The sequence below is a fragment of the Protopterus annectens genome, chromosome 1.part2, assembly GCF_019279795.1.
Source record: "Protopterus annectens isolate FY-2018-M chromosome 1.part2, PAN1.0, whole genome shotgun sequence".
Classification (NCBI taxonomy): domain Eukaryota; kingdom Metazoa; phylum Chordata; order Ceratodontiformes; family Protopteridae; genus Protopterus; species Protopterus annectens.
Window position 1 is genome coordinate 737,127,181 of NC_056727.1, and position 18,930 is coordinate 737,146,110.

Sequence of the window (18,930 nt, forward strand, 5' to 3'; positions counted from 1 at the left end):
GGGGTTAGTCACATCCTCTGTGGTTGCTGGGGTCCCCTCAGTGGGCAAGGGAACACCCCCTCTGGTTGGTCTTGTATGAGGGAACAGGGAAGGCTTCCCTGTTGTATCAAAATGCTGTAGCCATCCCTGGTAAAGCTGCTGCTGCTGTTAATTACACAATTGGCCTCATGTTTCCTGTCAAAAAGAAATAGAAAACTAAGCATGTATTTACTCCTCATATTTCCTTAGACAGGTAGTTTGCTGAGACTTTCTTCGGGTTCATTCTGGCTATCGAGCCTTCTTGTAAAGTAGTTTCTAGTAAAAGAAAGTGGGATACCCTTTTTCCTGGAGAGATTTAAGATTCTGAATCCGAACAGGAAGATTCAAGGACTGATTCAGGGCTTCTTCCTTACATTTCTAATTTAGACTCAGAGGAGAGCTTTATTTCTGATTCTCCCTGTGAGGGTTGTCTTTTTCTGAGATTATTGTTAGAATATGCCTGTGTTTTTAGTGGGAGAACACTAAGGATGTTCTTCGTGTTTCACTGTTGCAGTCATCACATTTGGGTTATCCCTGCCAGGGTAGCCCTCAGCCGGCCCGAATACCAGACACTTAGTATTTCTGTGTCAGTTGCTGTCGCTTGAAAACTGACGTCAGGTCATCAGTAGTATAAAGTAAGGCAGCTGACACCATTAAATTAGTCTTTCTTGCCATGGAGCCCAAAGCACTAGCAGTTTGCACAAGTGCTGGTCGGCCGCTACCTGAGTTTCGTCTACTGAACTGAAGTTGAAGTCTTCTAAAGGTAAGTACCCCATTGGGGATCCTTTTTTCTTACATTAACCGATGTCAGAAAAAGCTAATAATTGTCTTTCCTATGGAAAATAAATACCACACTGAGACTTCCACTTTTACTGCATCACTTGTTTAGGCCCAGACCATGATGTCCCTCATTGTCACTTCTGTGCTTTGTTCAACACCAGAACTATCCATTGTCGTACCCTTATTGTAGTCAGATATTTTCAGTTACAGTCCTTGAATTCCGATAAGCCATCTGACAGCAGATCTTCCAAAAACATGTAAAGATAAAGACAGAGACAGACTGCACAGGTCCAAACCTACACACGACACTTCCATTAAGCTAGTCGTCAGTTCTCCGGTGGCCAGTGAGGTGCTTTCTCAGCCCCTGATGCCCACTTCTGTTGATTTTCAGGCCGCTACCAAGACCCTTTCGGAGTCAGGTATGCAGCAAAACTCTTCTTTGACTAAGGATCCAGCAGACGTCTCAACCTTGGATGGGTCCAGAGCTGCTGAGCAGGCACCAACTTCTGAGGAAGTCCTTCACACTACCGGATCTCAACATAAACCGACATCTTCTTTCGTGAATACCATTATTTTCTAAAACTACAGAGTTTCTTAGGCCCAGGGTACAAACCACACCCAAGAAACTGACGACCCACTCAAAGACGCTTGCTACCTTGCCTCAGTCTCAAATGCTTAAAATGGCAGAAGACCTTATCATGCTAATCAGGGGAAGCCAAGCTACCCCCTCCAAAAGGAAAAGAGATCTGTCCCCTATAGTTTTGTCAGAATGAGAGTCAGATGAATCTGATGCATCTGAATATGAAGACATGCAACCCCTCTCCACTTATGAGGATTCTGATGCAGAGGATTCCATTCCTTCAGGCGCTCCCCCAGAAGATTTTTCATTTGGGGAAACCCTGCATACCTTAAGGGAGCATTTCCAATGGGAGAGTCAGGACTACCCTTAGTTTAAAAAGAGACTCAGGGAATTCCTAAATCTTCTACAACACAGACCCTTAGCCATCCCCCCAGTCCTGGATGTTGTGGAGGATGTTTTCCTTGAATCCAGCTTGACTCCTGATGCCCTTCCTCCTGCTCCCAGAAAAACAGACAGGTACTATAGAGTCCCTGACTCACACAAATATCTTTTTTAAAAATCTTACAGCTGACCCCAAGGTCATTTCTCAAGGGCCAAAAGGGATTAAAGCAACCTCTGCTAAGAATCCCACCCCCTCAGACAGGGATTCCCAAGCATTGGATAGATGGGGTAAAAAAGTATACACCTCAGCTAATCTTGCTATCAGGGCACTAAATTGTCAGTTCCATATGCTGAAATTTCAGCAACATACCTTGGAACTCCTTAAAGAAAAAAAGTCTTCCTTTCCTGCTTGGACATAATCTAAAGATTTACAAGAGGTAATGCATTTTGCAAGTCAAGTAACTAAACACACCTTGCACTATGGTTTTGACATCCTAGAAGCTTCTTGCAGGGCAGCAGTCACTGGATCTGTCATTAGAAGGAATGTATGGCTTAAATAACAGCCCCTGCCAGACCATGTCAAATCTAAATTGTTGGATGTCCCGTTGCACAAAGATAACTTATTTGGCACTAAGGCAGAAGAGGTCTTAAAAAAAATGGAATGAAAGCAAAATCTATGCAAGCAGTTAAGGATTTCTTGCAGGTCCAGCCCCCTAGGTTTAGCAGACATTGTCCCTCCAAACACTGGTCCTTTCCTGCTCCCAGTAAACCAGCCCAGCTGAGGCCCCATGGAAGCAGACCCTCCAGACACAGACCCACGGAATGCAGAGATCTAAGCAGTGGACTACCTCCACTTCAAAACCAGAGAGTTCTAAGCCACCCCCTTATGGTAAGAACTCACAGTGACTCACCTCCTCCACCCCCTCCCTTTGCCCACCTTCACTTATCTCTAGGAGGAAAACTCTCCTTTCACACAAGCACCTGGAACACCATTATCAAGGACCAGTGGGTTCTGAACATCGTGTTTTAGGGATACAAATTTTCCTTCCACACCCTTCCAACCCCAAAAGGGTTCCCAGATCTACCAACAAATCAGTGGGCAGAGGCTTAAAAGCAAATCATTTCCCTGCTCTCTGTGAGGGCAATAGAGCACATTCCTGAAGAACAGATAGGCCAAGGTTTCTACTCCAGACTTTTTCTGGTGCCCAGAATAGAGGGCACCTAGCACCCCATCCTCGATCTATCCATTCTAAACACCTTCCCGGTGATCCCAAAATTCAAAATGCTCACCCTACAGCAGCTGCTATCCATGCTGTCCAAGGACGCTTGGCTAGCAACCCTAGATATAAAAGAGGCCTACCTCCACATTTCTATCAGGGAATCATGCAGGAAATATCTCCGCTTCAGGGCAGGATCTCAACACTTTCAGTTCTCTGTGCTTCCCTTTGGCTTGCCTACTGCTGCCAGAGTTTTCACAAAATGTCTGGCTCCAGACATTGCCATTTGCAGACAAAGAAATATTCAGATTTACCCATAATAAGGCGACTGCCTTATTCAGGCAGACACCCAGGAAAAGCTGCTCCAGCACCTGGCCTTTAAAAAGACCCTTATAACCTCCCTAGGGTACACAATCAATGAAAAGAAATCCAAACAGGTGCCCACCCAAAGGATAATTTTCCTGGGAGCAAGTCTGGAAACAGCATCCCAGATGACTTACCTTACTCCAGAGAAACAAATTTTCCTGACAGCCTACTTCTCTCAACTAGCCACCAGACCCCAACTAACTGCAAGGAAGATCCTGCAAGCTCTGGGGTTCATGGCATCTTGCATACTACTCATTCCATATGCCAGACTGCATATGAGGAAACTTCAGTGGTACCTAAAGAGCCTTTGGTTCCAACACTCTCAAGACATGGAAACTCTTTCACCTAAAACTCCTTGCCTCAGAAAAAATGTTCTTTGTTGGGCAACAGCATGCTCCCACAACAAGGGAATGCCTTTCTCCCCACCCCCTGCTGCCCAGACCCTTACCACAGATGCTTTAGACTATGCTTGGGGTGCACACCTGGACGGCAGGTGCATACAGGGCCAATCGAGTCCACAGCAAATCCCTCTGCACATCAATCAAAAAGAGATGATGGCTGTGCAGCACACCTTGATAGCTTCTCTCACCAGGGGCTCTTCTGATCAAAACAGACAACACCGCTGTGATGCGGTACATCAATAAGCAGGGATGGACTCACTCCTACCCTCTATGCAGGCTGGCCGTTGACTCTTAGGCACACAGCCTCTGCCATGCAACTACACCTGTTAGCACAATTCCTACCAGGCTCTCTCAACTCTCTGGCAGACCAATTAAGCAGAAATCTTCTGGACCCACATGAGTGGCAACTCAACAGAAGTACCTTCACCCTAATAACTCAGAAATGTGGAACCCCGAATGTCGACCTCTTTGCCTCCCACACCAACCATCAGCTCAGCAAATTCTGCACCAGGGATTATCACTGCATGGCTTGGAAAGTGGATGCCCTGTCCCTGTCAATCTATCGGTCTATGCCTTTCCTCCCCTCCCTCATATCCCCAGGGTACTGCTCAAAATATGGGAGGAAAAACCAAGGACCATTCTTATAGCTCCAGACTGGCCCCAGCAGCACTGCTACCCCTTACTGCACAGCCTCTCCCTGGTACCCCAAAGGCATCTTCCTCCGATACCAAACCTCCTGACCCAGAGGGAAGGGGAATTCATGCATCCCCAGTTGCAGACTCTCAGTTTTTCAGCTTGGCTTATTCCCTAACCCTGACCCAGTCTGCCAACCTCAGTAAACAGGTTCTGGATGTTATCCATGAGGCCAGATGTCCTAGCACCAGAAAGTCTTATGCTGACAAATGGAAAAGGTTCTGCACCTGGATGCAGGCTAAGGGAGCCAATACGGCACAGGCCTCCCTCCCTCTCATCCTGGATTACTTAGCTGACCTACTACACAGTGATCTCTCTTTCTCCTCTATAAAAATTCATGCCTCTGCTATTTCTGCTCATTTCCCACTGAGCAGCCCCTTTTGTCACACCCTTTGATCAAACAGTTCCTAAGAGGGCTAGCAACCTGAGGCCACCCAGAAGGGTACCAACACCAGCTTGAGACCATAACTTTGTTTTGGAAAAGTTCACCCTACCCCCTTTCGAACGGGCTTCTTCTGCAGAGCTAAAATTTCTCTCCTGGAAAACAACATTCCTTCTGGCCATCACTTCAGCCAGAAGAGTTTCTGAGCTGAAAGCACTCATAGCTGTGGAACCTTTCATCATCTTCCATGCAAACATGGTATCCCTCAGAACTAACCCATCCTTCATGCCCAAAGTGGTATCCAGTGTGGCTCTCAACCAATCCATTAATTTGCCCTCATTTTTTCCCAATCCCCAGAACACGGGGGAAAGGATTCTTCACTCTCTAGATATGCACAGATAACTCAGATTCTTTCTAGACAGGACTAAATCCTTCTGAATGTCTGATCAATTGCTGGTTAGCTTTGCTACAGGGGAAGAAGGCAAAGCCATCTCCAAACAAACCATTTCAAAACAGATAGACACTGCATCTATTTCTTTAACAAACAGCATGGAAAGCCTCCCCCTAAGGGCGTCTGGACATACTCCACCAGAGCAGCATCCACCTCTGCAGCTTTCCTCAGAGGAGTCCCCACCAGGGACATCCTGGAAGCTGCCACCTGGACATCTGTTCACACTTTTACCAAGCATTACCACCTGCCTCTCTTCTCCAAATCCAGGGAAGGGTTTGCCTCTGCAGTCTTGCAGGGCATCCTAGCCAGCCCCTAGTTGCATTGACTGCCTCCACCCTTTTCTTCAGCTTTGGGAATCAACCCAAATGAGATGACTGCAACAGTGAAACACGAAGAACATAGTACAGTTGTGTACACTTACCATAAATGTAGATGTTCAAGTGTATTCACTGTTGCAGTCCAGGTTTCCCTCCCTCCATCCCCCTTTATTCTCTCTCTCCTTTCATTACCTTTCTAACGTGTTGTTCTCTTTAACTTACAAGAGACATTTTGGTATTTATTTTTAAGTGGTGGAGCTTCTTTCACCAGAACCTGGCCTCCTACTTGGGGGCTCCAGACAGGTTAGGGCAAGAAAAACTGATGTAATGGCGTCGGCTGCCTTACTTTATACTACTGATAACATGACATCAGTCTTCAAGTGACAGCAACCGACACAGAAATACTAAGTCTCTGGTATTTGGGCCGGCCGAGGGCTACCCTGGCACCGATAACCCAAATGTGATGACTGCAACAGTGAATACACTCAGACATCTACATTTATGATAAGTGTACACAACTGTACTGTTCCCAGTCCCTCAGAAGATAATATGAATTGCTACAGAAGGAATGTCCAAATCCTATGCCCATTCCTCTTGTTCTTTCTGCTTTAGAGGATGTATGTCGTACTGCTGGCAGTTTTCCTGGTAGCTCTCCCTAAAAAGGCAAATCAGATGTATAAAATCCCTTAGTCTTTTATGTTTTTATATACTATTCCCAAATCTGACCCAGCAGCTATAACATTAATTGGTCCCACTGCTGCTAAACTCTTAGTTATTTCCAGTCCTATTCATTCTGCTAAGGATGGGAACATTATTGGTAAGGATGGAAAAGAGTGTATACCTCTGCAACTTTGATTTTCAGAATTTTGAATTGCCAGGCTCCATATCTCTCAACCTCTTAGAGGAAGAAATCTGGACAAAACCAAAAATAAAAGTGGGACAAAGGCCCACAAATAGGGACAATTTTTAAATACTGCTTTTACAAACGTAGAAAGTTGATAGAATGACAGGTTTTGCATCAGCATGACTTTTCTGAAGGGTATGGTCTGAAACTGAAATGTCTGTCATTATTTTCTAACTTAAATCATTAATAATTTGCCATTAATTTGCCAGAAAACTACAATTTTATGAAAAACAGACCAAAAATATGAGGCAAAAATCTGGACATTCTGCAAAAATCTGTACAGTTGGGAGGTATGTCAGGCTCATATGTTAAAGTTTGTTCTAGCTAACTGGGAAACTGTGAGGAATTTTTTAGCTGCAGTTTTTTCTTATGAGGAAAAAATCTGCTTTTAATAGTTTAGTTTCTTCTATTGTATAGGTCACTACTCATTCGGGTGTATATGACTCTGTTGATGCTTCTACCAGGGCTATAGCTACTGGTACTGTTTGAGGAGGTTTGCATTGTTGCATTCTCAGAACCTCCCAGATGATGTTAAAAATTAGATTTTTTGTTCCCCTCTGGATGGACAACGATTCAGTTCTTGGCCCCTCTGCCTCAGAGTTGATAAAGCCATGTGATGAATGGGGTAAGCTGATCCAGGGAATCTCTAAGATTTTCAGCCTCCTTTTCCATGTTTTCTAAGGGATTCTCTAACTTCTCATCCATTTTTTAGCAAAAAGCAGAAAAATTGTCTCAGGAAAATACAGGTAAATAGATGTGTAATAAAAAATGGCAATGGGGGTTCCAAAAACAAGCGTCAAACCTCCCAAAACCAAGGACAGTCCAATAATTCTGAATGACCACTCAAGAGACCTTGTGACTTCCTGCCACCCTGGCACCCTTTTTCTTCCAGAAAGTCTGAATCTCCATTTATCTCTTTGACAACAGATAGTTTCAGACAAATGGGTTCCAAAGATCATTCATTGAGGTTACACATGGCAGTGGGAGGAAATTACTTCTTTCCAGGGAGTCATTCCTGATCATCCAGATTAGACTCTTTTTGTTTGATTGGGGTCTTCATCACATGCTGTCCCAGGAGTGATAGAAACAATTATTTCCTCCCAGGTTGGGAAGGGTTTTTATTTAAGGATGTTCTTGGTGTCAAAGAAAGGAAATGTTTGCGGACCAGTTCTAGAGCATTCTTTCCCAAACCTTTTTGTGACAATGCCCAAATTCAAAATGATGTCACTTCACAACCTGTTGCCTCTTCTTTCTCTTTCTAGTTTCCTGGTAGGTCTGGACATAAAAGATGCTTAGCATTACCCCCAATCATCCAGATTTCTGATGTTTCTTATAAGGTTTTGTATGTCTGGATCACATTATCTGGTCTCTGCCTTACACTTTGGACTATCCACTGCAACAAGAGTGCTCACATAATATCTAGCTCCAGTTATTGTTCACTGTGGGCTGCAGGTTATTCACATTTTTCCATAGTTAGATGACTTGCTTATCTTTGTAGAGTTTTTTTCAAAGTATCAGGAATATCTCCCATGGGTGAGAGATCTCTTACACAAGCTGGGATTCCAAAAGAACATTCAAAAGTTTTTCTTGACTTCTTCATACAGGATTGTGTTCCTAGGATATCAACTAGACACTTCAGTTTAAGGAGTTTTTCTTCCACAGGAAAAATATAGATCTATAGCAAGATCTGTTTCTAAGATATTCCGCTCAGAGTTTGACCACTGTGAGGGAATAACTCAGGACTGTGGATCGCATGGCTTGTGATTCTCATGATACCCTGTCAAGACTCTACATGAGAAAGATACAGTGGTATTTGAAGTCTCTTTGGTTTCAGTACCAGCACCCTTTGTCCTGACAAACCTCACACTGAAATTTGACAAAGAGAACTCATTTGGTGGAGACAACAGATATCCATAAATCCAGGTGTCCCCTTTTCCTTCCCTATTTCAAAGCAGTCAGTCACCACAGATGCCTTGGAATTTGCTTGGGGAGCAGTTACAGGACATATAAGTGCTGGGTGTGTGAGTCACTAAGGACAGACACAAGCACATAATTATCAAAGAGATGCTTGCCCTGATCAGCACACTCAACTCTCTGGATCATCTTTGGTCCCCAGGACCTCTTCAGGTTGTTGCAGAGAATATCATAGTCATGTGGTGCATCAACAAATGGGGGGAACAGGAACCAGTCCATACCCTTTTGCATACCAGACATATTAGCTTGGGATATAGCTTCAGAGTACAAGCTCATAATACAGGCATCCTACATTCAGTAAGAACAAATTTGTGTGTCAGACAAGCTGAGCAGGATGAGGGCAAACCATAACAAATGTAAACTAGATTGGGGATCTTACAAAACTAAGTTTGCAGATGATTGCAGGCTGGGGGGTTGTCATCAACTCCCCTGCAGCCATGTCTTCAAGTAGGCCTAACTTTGACTAACAAATGGTGCCAAAGCAATGTTCTTAAACTCAGTACTGAGAAATGCATAATTGTACCCTTTGGGAAGTCAACCATTCCAGCTTATTACTGTGTTTATAATACAGCCCTAAGATTTGATCCAGTGGTCAGGAATCTAGGTACTTACGTAGACAGTAGCCCTATTTTTGACCACAATGTGACCACAGTGGTGAAGAAATCCTTTTATGATGAGCAGCATATAAGTAAGGGCTTGACATCTAGGTCCAGACAGTTCATTATTCCACCGTACTCTGCCCTTACCAGACCAAGTAGAGAGCACAGTCCCACCTTCGGTTTGTACCTGACCAGGCATATGCAGCAACAAAAGCAACCTCAGAGGTTTCTTACAAAAAGTACAAGGCATAACAAACCTGCCTTATGCAGAATACCTTAAAGCCCTTTTCCTCTACTCAGTCTCCTGTAGATTGCTGAGGGTGATCTATGCCTGGCTTACAAGACATCTGCAAACCCCACACTTATGAATCTTCTGCGTATTTATAAGTCAAACAGTACTAGAAATGCAAGGTCTAAGGACCTGAATTTTGTGTGTGACTTAAACAGAACATACTGGAGAGAAAGATTTTTTCCCAGGGACTGCCCCTTCTATGGAACCAGTTTAAGTGCAACCTAGACCAGTGGGTGTGAAATAGGAAATTTATACCAGGCCTGGCTCCTATCTCCCTTATGGACAGGTAGCTTATAAATGCCTGGTTTTCAATGTCCTATTTGGATATAGGACATCATTATTCTTTTTGGAAAACTTGGCCAGTCTTAAAAAGGTCCCCTGGGTCATTAGCCTAGCAACAATGTATGAATCTATGAATCTGTGAAAAGACTTTATCCATCTGCGGGGAGTTTCTCAAGTGGTCCTCTTTGCCTCCGATTCTATTCCAGGACTTTATGGAAGAAGGGTTGGAAGACAGATGCCTTTTCTCTTCCTTGGAGAGAAATATTCCTATATGATTTTCCTCCTTTTTCACTAATTTCCAGGGTACATCTGAAGATTCAGAAGGAATCCCCCACGATCATTGTTGTGACTCTCTTCTGGCCCAGGCAACCATGGTTCTCCCTTCTTTCAGAAATGGTCAGTGGAAATTACCACAAGCTTCCTCACAGGCTCGATTTAGTCTCACAAGAGCAGGGGGTGTTGATGCACCTCAACATCAATCGACTTCAGTTGACTGCCTGGGTGTTAAGGTCCTTTTAGCACCTGCTTATTGAGGATGTGCAGCAGGTACTAATGGAGGCAAGAAAGTCTGCTTTTAGAAAAACATATATTACCAAATGGATAAGGTTTTCTATTTGGTACCAAGAACATAACCGGCACCCAATCAGGGCTAGTTGTTCCCTGGTTTTACAATATTTGTGTGAGTTACTATCCTATTGCCTTTCTTATTCCTCTATGAAAGTTTATTTATCATCCATTTCAGTATGTCTCCCCAAGGATCCTCCTCTTTCAGTGCAGTCTTGTGTCTCATGTCTTATGTCAAAATGTTTTTGAAAGGAAAGTCAGAGCAAGAAGAGTATCTGAGTTGCAAGCTCTTATGATGAGTCAACTCTGTCCGATTTACCACAGTGACAGGGTTTCTTACAGCTTCATAGGTTGTTACTAGGCTAATGACTACTAGAGCCCTTATAAGCCTAGCCTTGCACCACAAACCATTTGTGTCCAAAGTATCATACAGAGGGGGGACATGTTAGTTGGCAGGCAGGTTAGGATTTGTAGGGGAGATGTTAGTTAGAATAATACTTTTCTTATTTACTGAGTCTTACATAAGGGACATGGGGGCCAGATCAGGGATAAATTTATGATTTCCCATCCAGTTGTCAAGGTTTTGTTTAAATAGGGTCGGGGGATAAACTCTGTTTTATAAGGATGGGGAGCCTATTCCACAGTGTGGGGCTCCTTTGGGACACATATCTGTCTCTCCAGCACATTCTGTTTATATCACAAGTGAAGTTCAGATCCCTGGATCTAGTGTTTCTAGCGATGATTTTTTTTTTATTTTTTTTATTTATTTATTTATTTATTTTTTTGCATGTGCAACAGATACATCTGGGTTGGTTCTGAGGAAGCCTTGTAAGCCAGTCAAAAATCCCCTGTAGGAGACTGAATACAGAGACAGTGTATTTAGGCAAGCAGTGTAGAACAGTGTATTCATGCCCTGAATTTTTGTCACGAGAGACCTTTGTAGGCATTCCAACTTTTTCAAGTGTCTGGTTTGATTCATGCCAAAGGGAGCATTGTATTCAATGACAGATATGATAAGGGCTGAGTAGAGAGGTACTATAACTTCCTTTGACCTGGATGCCATACCCTTACCTATATGTTGGGTGACAGAGAATGATTTTCTTATCTTAATTACATGTTGGTCAAAGGCCAGATTGCTGCCTACATATGTTCTCAGATCTCTTACTACTGGGTCAGCTCTTAGAGGCGATTTATCGAGGGAGTAATTAACTTGCATTGAGAGTTTTCAAAAGGACATTTTAACTAATTTTTTGTCATTGAGTTTTAGGCTATGGCTTTGGCAACAGTCACCTGTCTGTGTTAAACTAACTTGCAAGATGTTTGTGTCTTGGGAGAACGTATAATATCTCCCAATATACAGTCATCTGTGAATTTGGTGAGCCAGAACCACTTAATAATAGTTTTGACTTCTTAGAGAATTAAGCCTCCTTTTATGACTAAAGTGGTACCTGAGTTTACTTCAAGCCAAACTTTCCAGCTTCCTGTTTTCTTTTCTGAACCTAAAAATGAGGAGAAAGGACACTCCATACCTTGGATGTCCACAGACAACTCAGGTACTGTCTTGACAGAACTAAATTGTTCAAACCTTTCTATCAATTGTTCATTTGTTGTGAAGGTAAGAGGAAGGGACACCTTTGGCAAAACAGACTATTTCCAAGTGGTTGTCCAAGGCTATTACATTTTGTTATACTAACCATAACAAAACTATTTCAGGCAGGGTCAAAACCACTCTGCCAGGGCCTTAGCCTCATGTATGGCTTTTTGGAAAGGGTTGGATTCTAGAAGCTGCTACTTGGTCCTCTGCACTTACTTTTACAAGCACTATAACCTTGATTCCTCCTCTAAGTCCAGGTTAGGCTTTACTGTGACCATTCTCTAGGGGCCCCTGAACTCTTCTCCTTCCACCTCCCAAATGTAGTTAGCTATGGTAATCTACTTTTATAGCTAAGGCTACTACTGCTGTGATAAATATGATTAACATAGTACAGTTGTGTAAGTAAATAACAATAGATATTTGAGTGATCACTGCTGCAGTTGCCACTCCCTCCTCCACCATCATTGTTTTTTGGTGTGTTTTGTTTATGCCAGAGTGTGGATATTTATTTTTTGTTGTTCTTAGCATTGTCCTTTCATGGCTCAGCCCTCTGTCTGTTGGCAGGAAAGCTCTGAAGGGCTTTGTCCCCAAACTTCTCTTTTAGTTAGCTCAACTGACAGTTTGGAAACATGGAAGGTCCCCTGAAGCTTTGGAACCTGGCTGGCTCTGGCTGGCTGTTATATCCTTGACAGGATATAATCCATATAGATCAGGCTACTGCAGCAGTGATCTTTCAAACATCTACTGCTCTGGTAAGTTTACTTGCACAACTGTACTTTCTGTCAGTTCTCCTAAGCATTTACATGTAATAAAAGTCAATGTTTCTCCTGTGCCATAAAAAAGAGATAACACTTATTTTTCTGGTTTGTTTACAGCGAGAAAGAGTAAGAAACATTGAAAGGATTTGCTATCTTTTGAGAAGGGTGAGTGATATTCATTTGGTTTTGTAACATGGTTCACAGTGAGACTGACAATTTACATTTTAATGAGTCTTTAGTTAAGTATGTATGACTCCAAGCTTAATATTTATGTGCAGGTAAAATAGCTTTGCATGTAAGAGTTTACTATATGGTCTAGTATATTGGTAATACCTGAAAATGAGTGATATCTGTTTTTCTTTCTGCTTTGACCATCTTAATTTGTTATGTATTTCTGTTATGGAAAATCCGCAAGTTAAGCAACAAGAGAGCACTTAAAGGTATATTGCCTAAATGTTTCAAGACTGAAATAGTATGCATCTGCTTTCATCTGTACTGACCTGTGTTATCTAAATGGATATTTCAAGCTATAATTAAGGTCAGCACTTTGCCTTCAGTCCATCTTACAAGCACTCTCTTCAGCTCTTCATATAATAAAACGTTTGTAAATTTTGCTTCACTAAAGTTGTCAATTATTGATCAAAATTAAACAAAGAAGATTTGTCAAAATTTTACACACTTGACCACAACACAGCAGGTGATTTTAGGTGGGGTGGAGCAAACCCACACCACCCATATCAGCTATATACAGGTGCTGTGACTTTTGAGATGGTATATATACCCAGAGAAGTGAGACGAGGAATGGCTTTCCTCTCTGCAGAGACATGAATTTTGCAGTGTGAAAATATATGTGACTGCAAGATCCAGGGTTTCATATAAAATAAGTTGAAGCACAACTATACCTCAAAACTAAAAAAAAAAAAAAGTTACCATCGTATCTTGGTCCTTCCTTGGTAGTAATGTTTTTGTGTCAAAGCATCATAGAATCTGCAAGGCAGATCAGCCCAAGGGTCATTGAATCCTTTGCCAATACCTACTCTCATGTGGCATCTCCTGCCTCCAAGAAGGGCAACACAAGGTAGGCCCAAGGAGAATTTGTGGCTACCTATCCAGTTCTCAGGATTGACCTTACAGAAGGAAAACCTACCTCTTAGTGCAAGAAATCTGAAAAAGCCATAAATAATGGGGGTCAAAGGTTCAAAAATAGAGACACTTTTTAAATATTGCTATTACAAACTTAGAAAGTTAAATAACACATTTTACATTAGCATGACTTTTCTGAAGGATATGAAGTCTGAAACTCAAATGTTTGTCATTATTTTCTGGCTTCAACATTTAATGACTTGCCAATACTTTTCCAGAAAAATGACAATTTTTTGAGAAACAGACCAAAAATATGAGGCAGAAATCTGGACATTCAGTGAAAATCTGTACAGTTGAGAGGTATGAATTGGTGAAGGTTTCACTCTGTTGTAGGAAAAGGTGGTCCAGAAATGGGGTTTGCATTGAGAGATAAACTTGTCATCCCAGCATGTCCTGTTTTTTAGTTGATGAAGTTTTAAATCTTTAGTATAAGCATTTGTGGCTCTGTTCGTTTTGTGAAGGTCTAGGACTGGGTCCTTCATGATTCTAAATGCTAAACATAAATCACCACAGAGAAGACTACAAGACATAGAATATAGGAATTGGGATCCAAGTTTGTTTTAGCAACTAATGGTCTTCAGGCCTGTAATGTTTTTAGATATGAACCTCTAAAATCTTTGAAGTTGCGTGATGTGTTTTGATACAACCCAAAGGGGACATTGCAGTCATTAATTTATTTATTTAACATTTGTTTACCAGGAAAGTCCGACTTAGAATGAAGCCATTTTGCAGCAGAGGCCCAGGGAGAAAGTACAGTTTTGTACCTACCATAAATGTAGATGTTCGAGTGCTAATACAGCTGCAGTCATAACAGATGGGTTCTCCTGCCGTCAGGTGGGTCCTCGGTCGGCCGAATTCCAAAGTCTAGGTCCGGCGTCGGTTGTTGTCGCTTCTTCCCTGACGTCAGTGCAACAAGGGGATAAAAGAACCGGCCGATGCCATTTTATTCAGTTTTTCTTGCCCCAGATGTCAGGTGCCCCCAGAAGGAAGGCAATACATAAATTTGTGTAATAAAACAATGTAAAATAATCAGAATACAGTAGTTGCAAGCAAATACACCATAAATGAATACCCCAATCAGGATGTATGAGGAGGTGTTAGCCAATAGGCCTGTCCCAAGAGGGGAAGGAGGGAGGGAAGCCTGGACTGCAGCTGTATTAGCACTCGAACATCTACATTTATGGTAGGTACAAAACTGTACTATGTTCATCGTGCATACAGCTGCAGTCAAAACAGATGGGTAGAATCCCAAAGCTAAGAAAGGGGTGGTAGGCACTAGGTGGAACTAGGAGGAGCCAGGATGCCCTGCAAGACTGCAGTGGCAAAGCCTGCTCTGGTTTTGGGGTATAATGGTAGGTGGTAGTGCTTGGAGAAGGTATGCACAGAACTCCAAGTGGCTGCTTCCAAAATATCTTTGGTAGGGACTCCTCTGAGGAAAGCTGCAGAACTAGCTGTGCCCCTTGTGGAGTGAGATCTGATGCCTGTAGGTACAGTTTTGCCATGAAAAGAATAGCAAAAACGTATGCAGTGGGCTATCCATTTTGAGATTGTCTGTTTGGAAATTGGCTTTCCTTGAGCTCCTACAGCATAGGACACAAAGAGCTGTTCTGATTTTCTGAAAGGCTTTGTTCTGTCCAAATAATAACGCAGTTGTCTGTGGATGTCCAAGGAATGTAGTAATCTCTCCCCTTTGTTTTGAGGATTAGGATAAAAGGTAGGTAAGTGTATGGCCTGATTCAAAGCTACCCGGGATACCACTTTAGGCATAAAGGATGGGTTGGTTCGTAAGGAAACTCTGTCCTGATGGAAGATGATAAAAGGCTGCACAGCCATGAGAGCTTGTAGTTCTGAAACTCTACGAGCTGAGGTAATAGCCAGAAGGAAAGCTGCTTTCCAGGACAAATATTGCAAATCTGATGAGGCAGCTGGCTCAAAGGGAGGCAAGGTCAGCTTTTCCAGAATGAAATTGAGATCCCAAGCAGGTATTGGTTGCTTCCTTGGGGGTCTTAGATTCTTAGCCCCTCTGAGGAACTGTCTTAAGAGAGGGTGAGAGAATAAGGGTGGATAAGTGTTGTATTCTGCAGAAATGGCTGAGGCATGGATTTTGATGGAGGAGAATGAAAGTCCACTGCTTAGCAGCTCAGCTAAATACTGTAGTATTTGAGGTAAATTCAGTTTTCTGGGATCCTGGCCCTTTTTCTCATTCCAGACACAAAACCGTTTCCATTTTGCGGAGTAAGCTTTTCTAGTTGATGGCCTTCTGGCCTCCAAAATTACATCCTGCACCTCCTTGGAGAGTAGGGTCTGTTGTGATGCTAAGGAATCTTCCATGCGGCTAGATTGAGTGTTTTTAGCTGGCTGTGAAGAGTTTTGAAGCTGTGCTGAGTCAGGAGAAGAGGCATTAGAGGCAGGGTCCATGGTGGAGAATGCGTCAGGCTCCTCAGGAGTGGGTACCAGTGTTGTCTTGGCCAGTCTGGAGCAATGAGAATCATCTTTGATCTGTCTGCTCTGGTTTTCAGTAGAACTTTGGGCAGCAGAGGAAGAGGTGGGAAGGCATAAACTGTCATTGATGTCCAACTCAAAGAGAGAGCATCCACTCTCCAGGCCTTTGGATGAAAAATCCTTGAGCAGAATTTTGTCAATTGGTGATTTTTGTGGGAGGCAAAGAGATCTATGTCTGGCCTTCCCCATGCTTGGATTATTTCTGTAAAAACTTTTGGATGCAACTTCCATTCGTGTGGATCTGTCATATTTCTGCTTAGGTTGTCTGCCAGCGTGTTTTCCTTGCCAGGCAGGTACTGTGCTTGTAGTTCGATTTGTAAGTCCATGGCCCTGTCCAAAGTGACATGGCCAGTCTGCATAGGGGGTATGAATGCGTTCCTCCCTGCTTGTTTATGTACCACATAACTGTGGTGTTGTCCGTTCTTATCAATAGTTGACCTGGTTGCAGAAGGTCTTTGAAAGCTATAATAGCATTTATTACTGCTAGCATTTCCTTTTGATTGATGTGAAGGTGCTTTTCTTTTTGGGACCATTTGCCCTGAATGCACCAATCTGTCATGTGCGCCCCCCCAGGCGTAGTCCGAGGCGTCTGTTGTGATGACTTGATTTGCTTGAAGCTTGCTGAATGGAAGACCTGTGTTTGTTTGGCATGCTTGAGCCCACCACAGAAATTCCTTTTGTAGACATGGAATTAGTGGTATTATTGTTTCCAAACTGTGGCTGTGTTGAGACCATAGGTTTTTCAGGTACCATTGAAGTTTCCTCATATGCAGCTTTGCACATGGGATTAGCAAGATGCAAGATGCCATGAATCCCAGAGCCTGCAGGATTTTCCTTGCAGTCAGCCTGGTGCAATTTGCTAGTGTTCTGAAGTATTGAGTTAGTTGCCCCTGCTTCTCTGGCGTGAGGTAGGCCATCTGGGTGTTTGTGTCCAAGTTGGCACCCAGGAAAATTATCTTCCGAGAGGGTATTAGCCTTGATTTCTTTTTGTTGACTGTGTATCCCAGAGAGTTCAACAACCTTATTACATAAGCCAGATGTTTCAGAAGAATGTGCTTGCTGTCCGCTTGGATCAAGCAGTCGTCCAAATAGAGGTATATTTGTATCCCTTGAAGTCTGCAGTAGGCAATTACTGATGCCAGGCATTTCGTGAATACTCTGGGCGCAGTAGATAAGCCAAAGGGCAATGCAGAGAATTGATAATGGGTTGAACCTGCAAGAAATCTGAGGTATCTTCTGCAATTTTGTCTGATTGGGACATGCAGGTATGCCTCCTTGAGGTCCAATGTTACCAGCCAAGACTCCTTGCCCAGCATGGGAAAAAGCTGCTGTAGAGTGAGCATCTTGAATTTTGGTACGAGTAGAAATGTGTTTAGGATGGATAGGTCCAAAATAGGTCTCCAATCTTTTCCCTTCCTTGGTACCAGGAATAGTCTGGAATAAAAACCTTGACCTTGTTCGTGCATAGGTACCTCTTGAATCGCTTTCATGTCTATGAGATCTGTAATTTGCTTTTGTGCCACTGCCCTTTGATTGTGTGGCAGGTTCGGCATGCCTCTCATTTTTGGAAGGGTGTGAAAATGGAATTTGTAACCTCTGTTTATAATGTCCAGGATCCATTTGTCTTTTGTGACAATATGCCAATTTTTTTGAAAATAATGCCAGTTTTCCTCCTAAGGGGGCTGCCATTTGAGTCTTGCTTGGCATGCAAAGGGAAAAGTCATTGGGTTTGCTTTCTGAATGATTGCGAGTTATCCTCACCACCTCTTTGTGTAGGAGCTTGCCATTGTCTGCCTCTAAATGATCCTTGGGATTGTCCTCTGCCCCTTGGGCGCCTGTATCTACCTCTTTGGGGTCTGTCCGTGGCTGGAAAGGACCAATTTTTGGAAGGCCAATTTCTACTGAAACGTGGGGGTTGTACCTGTAGAAACTCCTTCACAGTTTGCATTGATTTAGCCTTTTCCTCCATTTTCCTTAATACCTCCTCAGCATTAGCACCAAATAATACATCCTTTTGTAGAAGGGCATCTAGTAATTTAGCCTTGACATGATCAGGCAAGGTTTGTTCCTTGAGCCAGGCATGTCTACGTATGACTGATCCTGTAACAGCAGCTCTACATGAGGCCTCTAGAGCATCAAAACCACATTGTAAGGTATGCTTACCCACTTGTTCTGCACTATGCATCAAATCCTGCAACTCCTTCAAGTCTGGTTGTTCAGGTTGTGACATTTTACTTTTGAATTGTGATAACAAAAACTGTTGGTATTATAGCATATGGAACTGGCAGTTTAAGGCCCTCATGGTTAAGGTAGCCGAGGTATATACCTTTTTTCCCCACCTTTCTAAGGATCTGGAATCTCTCTCGGAAGGTAATGGATTTTTAGCAGTAGAGGCCTTAATTCCCTTGGGGCCCTGTGAGATGGTTTCTGGGTCAGCAGCATGGCTTTTGTATAGAAATTGGTGTGAGTCAGGAACCCTGTAGTACCTGTCAGGCTTGACTGGGGCTGGAGGCAGAGAATCCGGGTTAAGGCAGGCCTCCGAGTAAACATCATCTAGGATGTCCAAGACAGGAGGTATAGCCAGAGGCCTGTGCTGAGGTAGCAAGAGAAATTCCCTAAGCCTTTTCTTGGAATCTGAATAATCTTGGCCTTCCCAGTGGAAGTGTTCCCTTAAGGTATACAAAGTTTCCCCGAATGAGTAATCCTCTGGGGGAAATACAGAAGGAATGGAC

At 43.0% G+C, this 18,930-nt stretch overlaps 1 protein-coding gene across 1 annotated transcript in view; it reads left to right on the forward strand.

The window, feature by feature from the left end:
- The window catches only part of CNIH3 (cornichon family AMPA receptor auxiliary protein 3), a 1,634,537-nt gene that overhangs the window by 945,053 nt on the left and 670,554 nt on the right, over nt 1-18,930 (forward strand). The window contains exon 3 of the mRNA XM_044058844.1: nt 12,671-12,718. Within this exon, the coding sequence (XP_043914779.1) occupies nt 12,671-12,718 (48 nt within the window). The remainder of the gene's footprint in view (nt 1-12,670; nt 12,719-18,930) is intronic.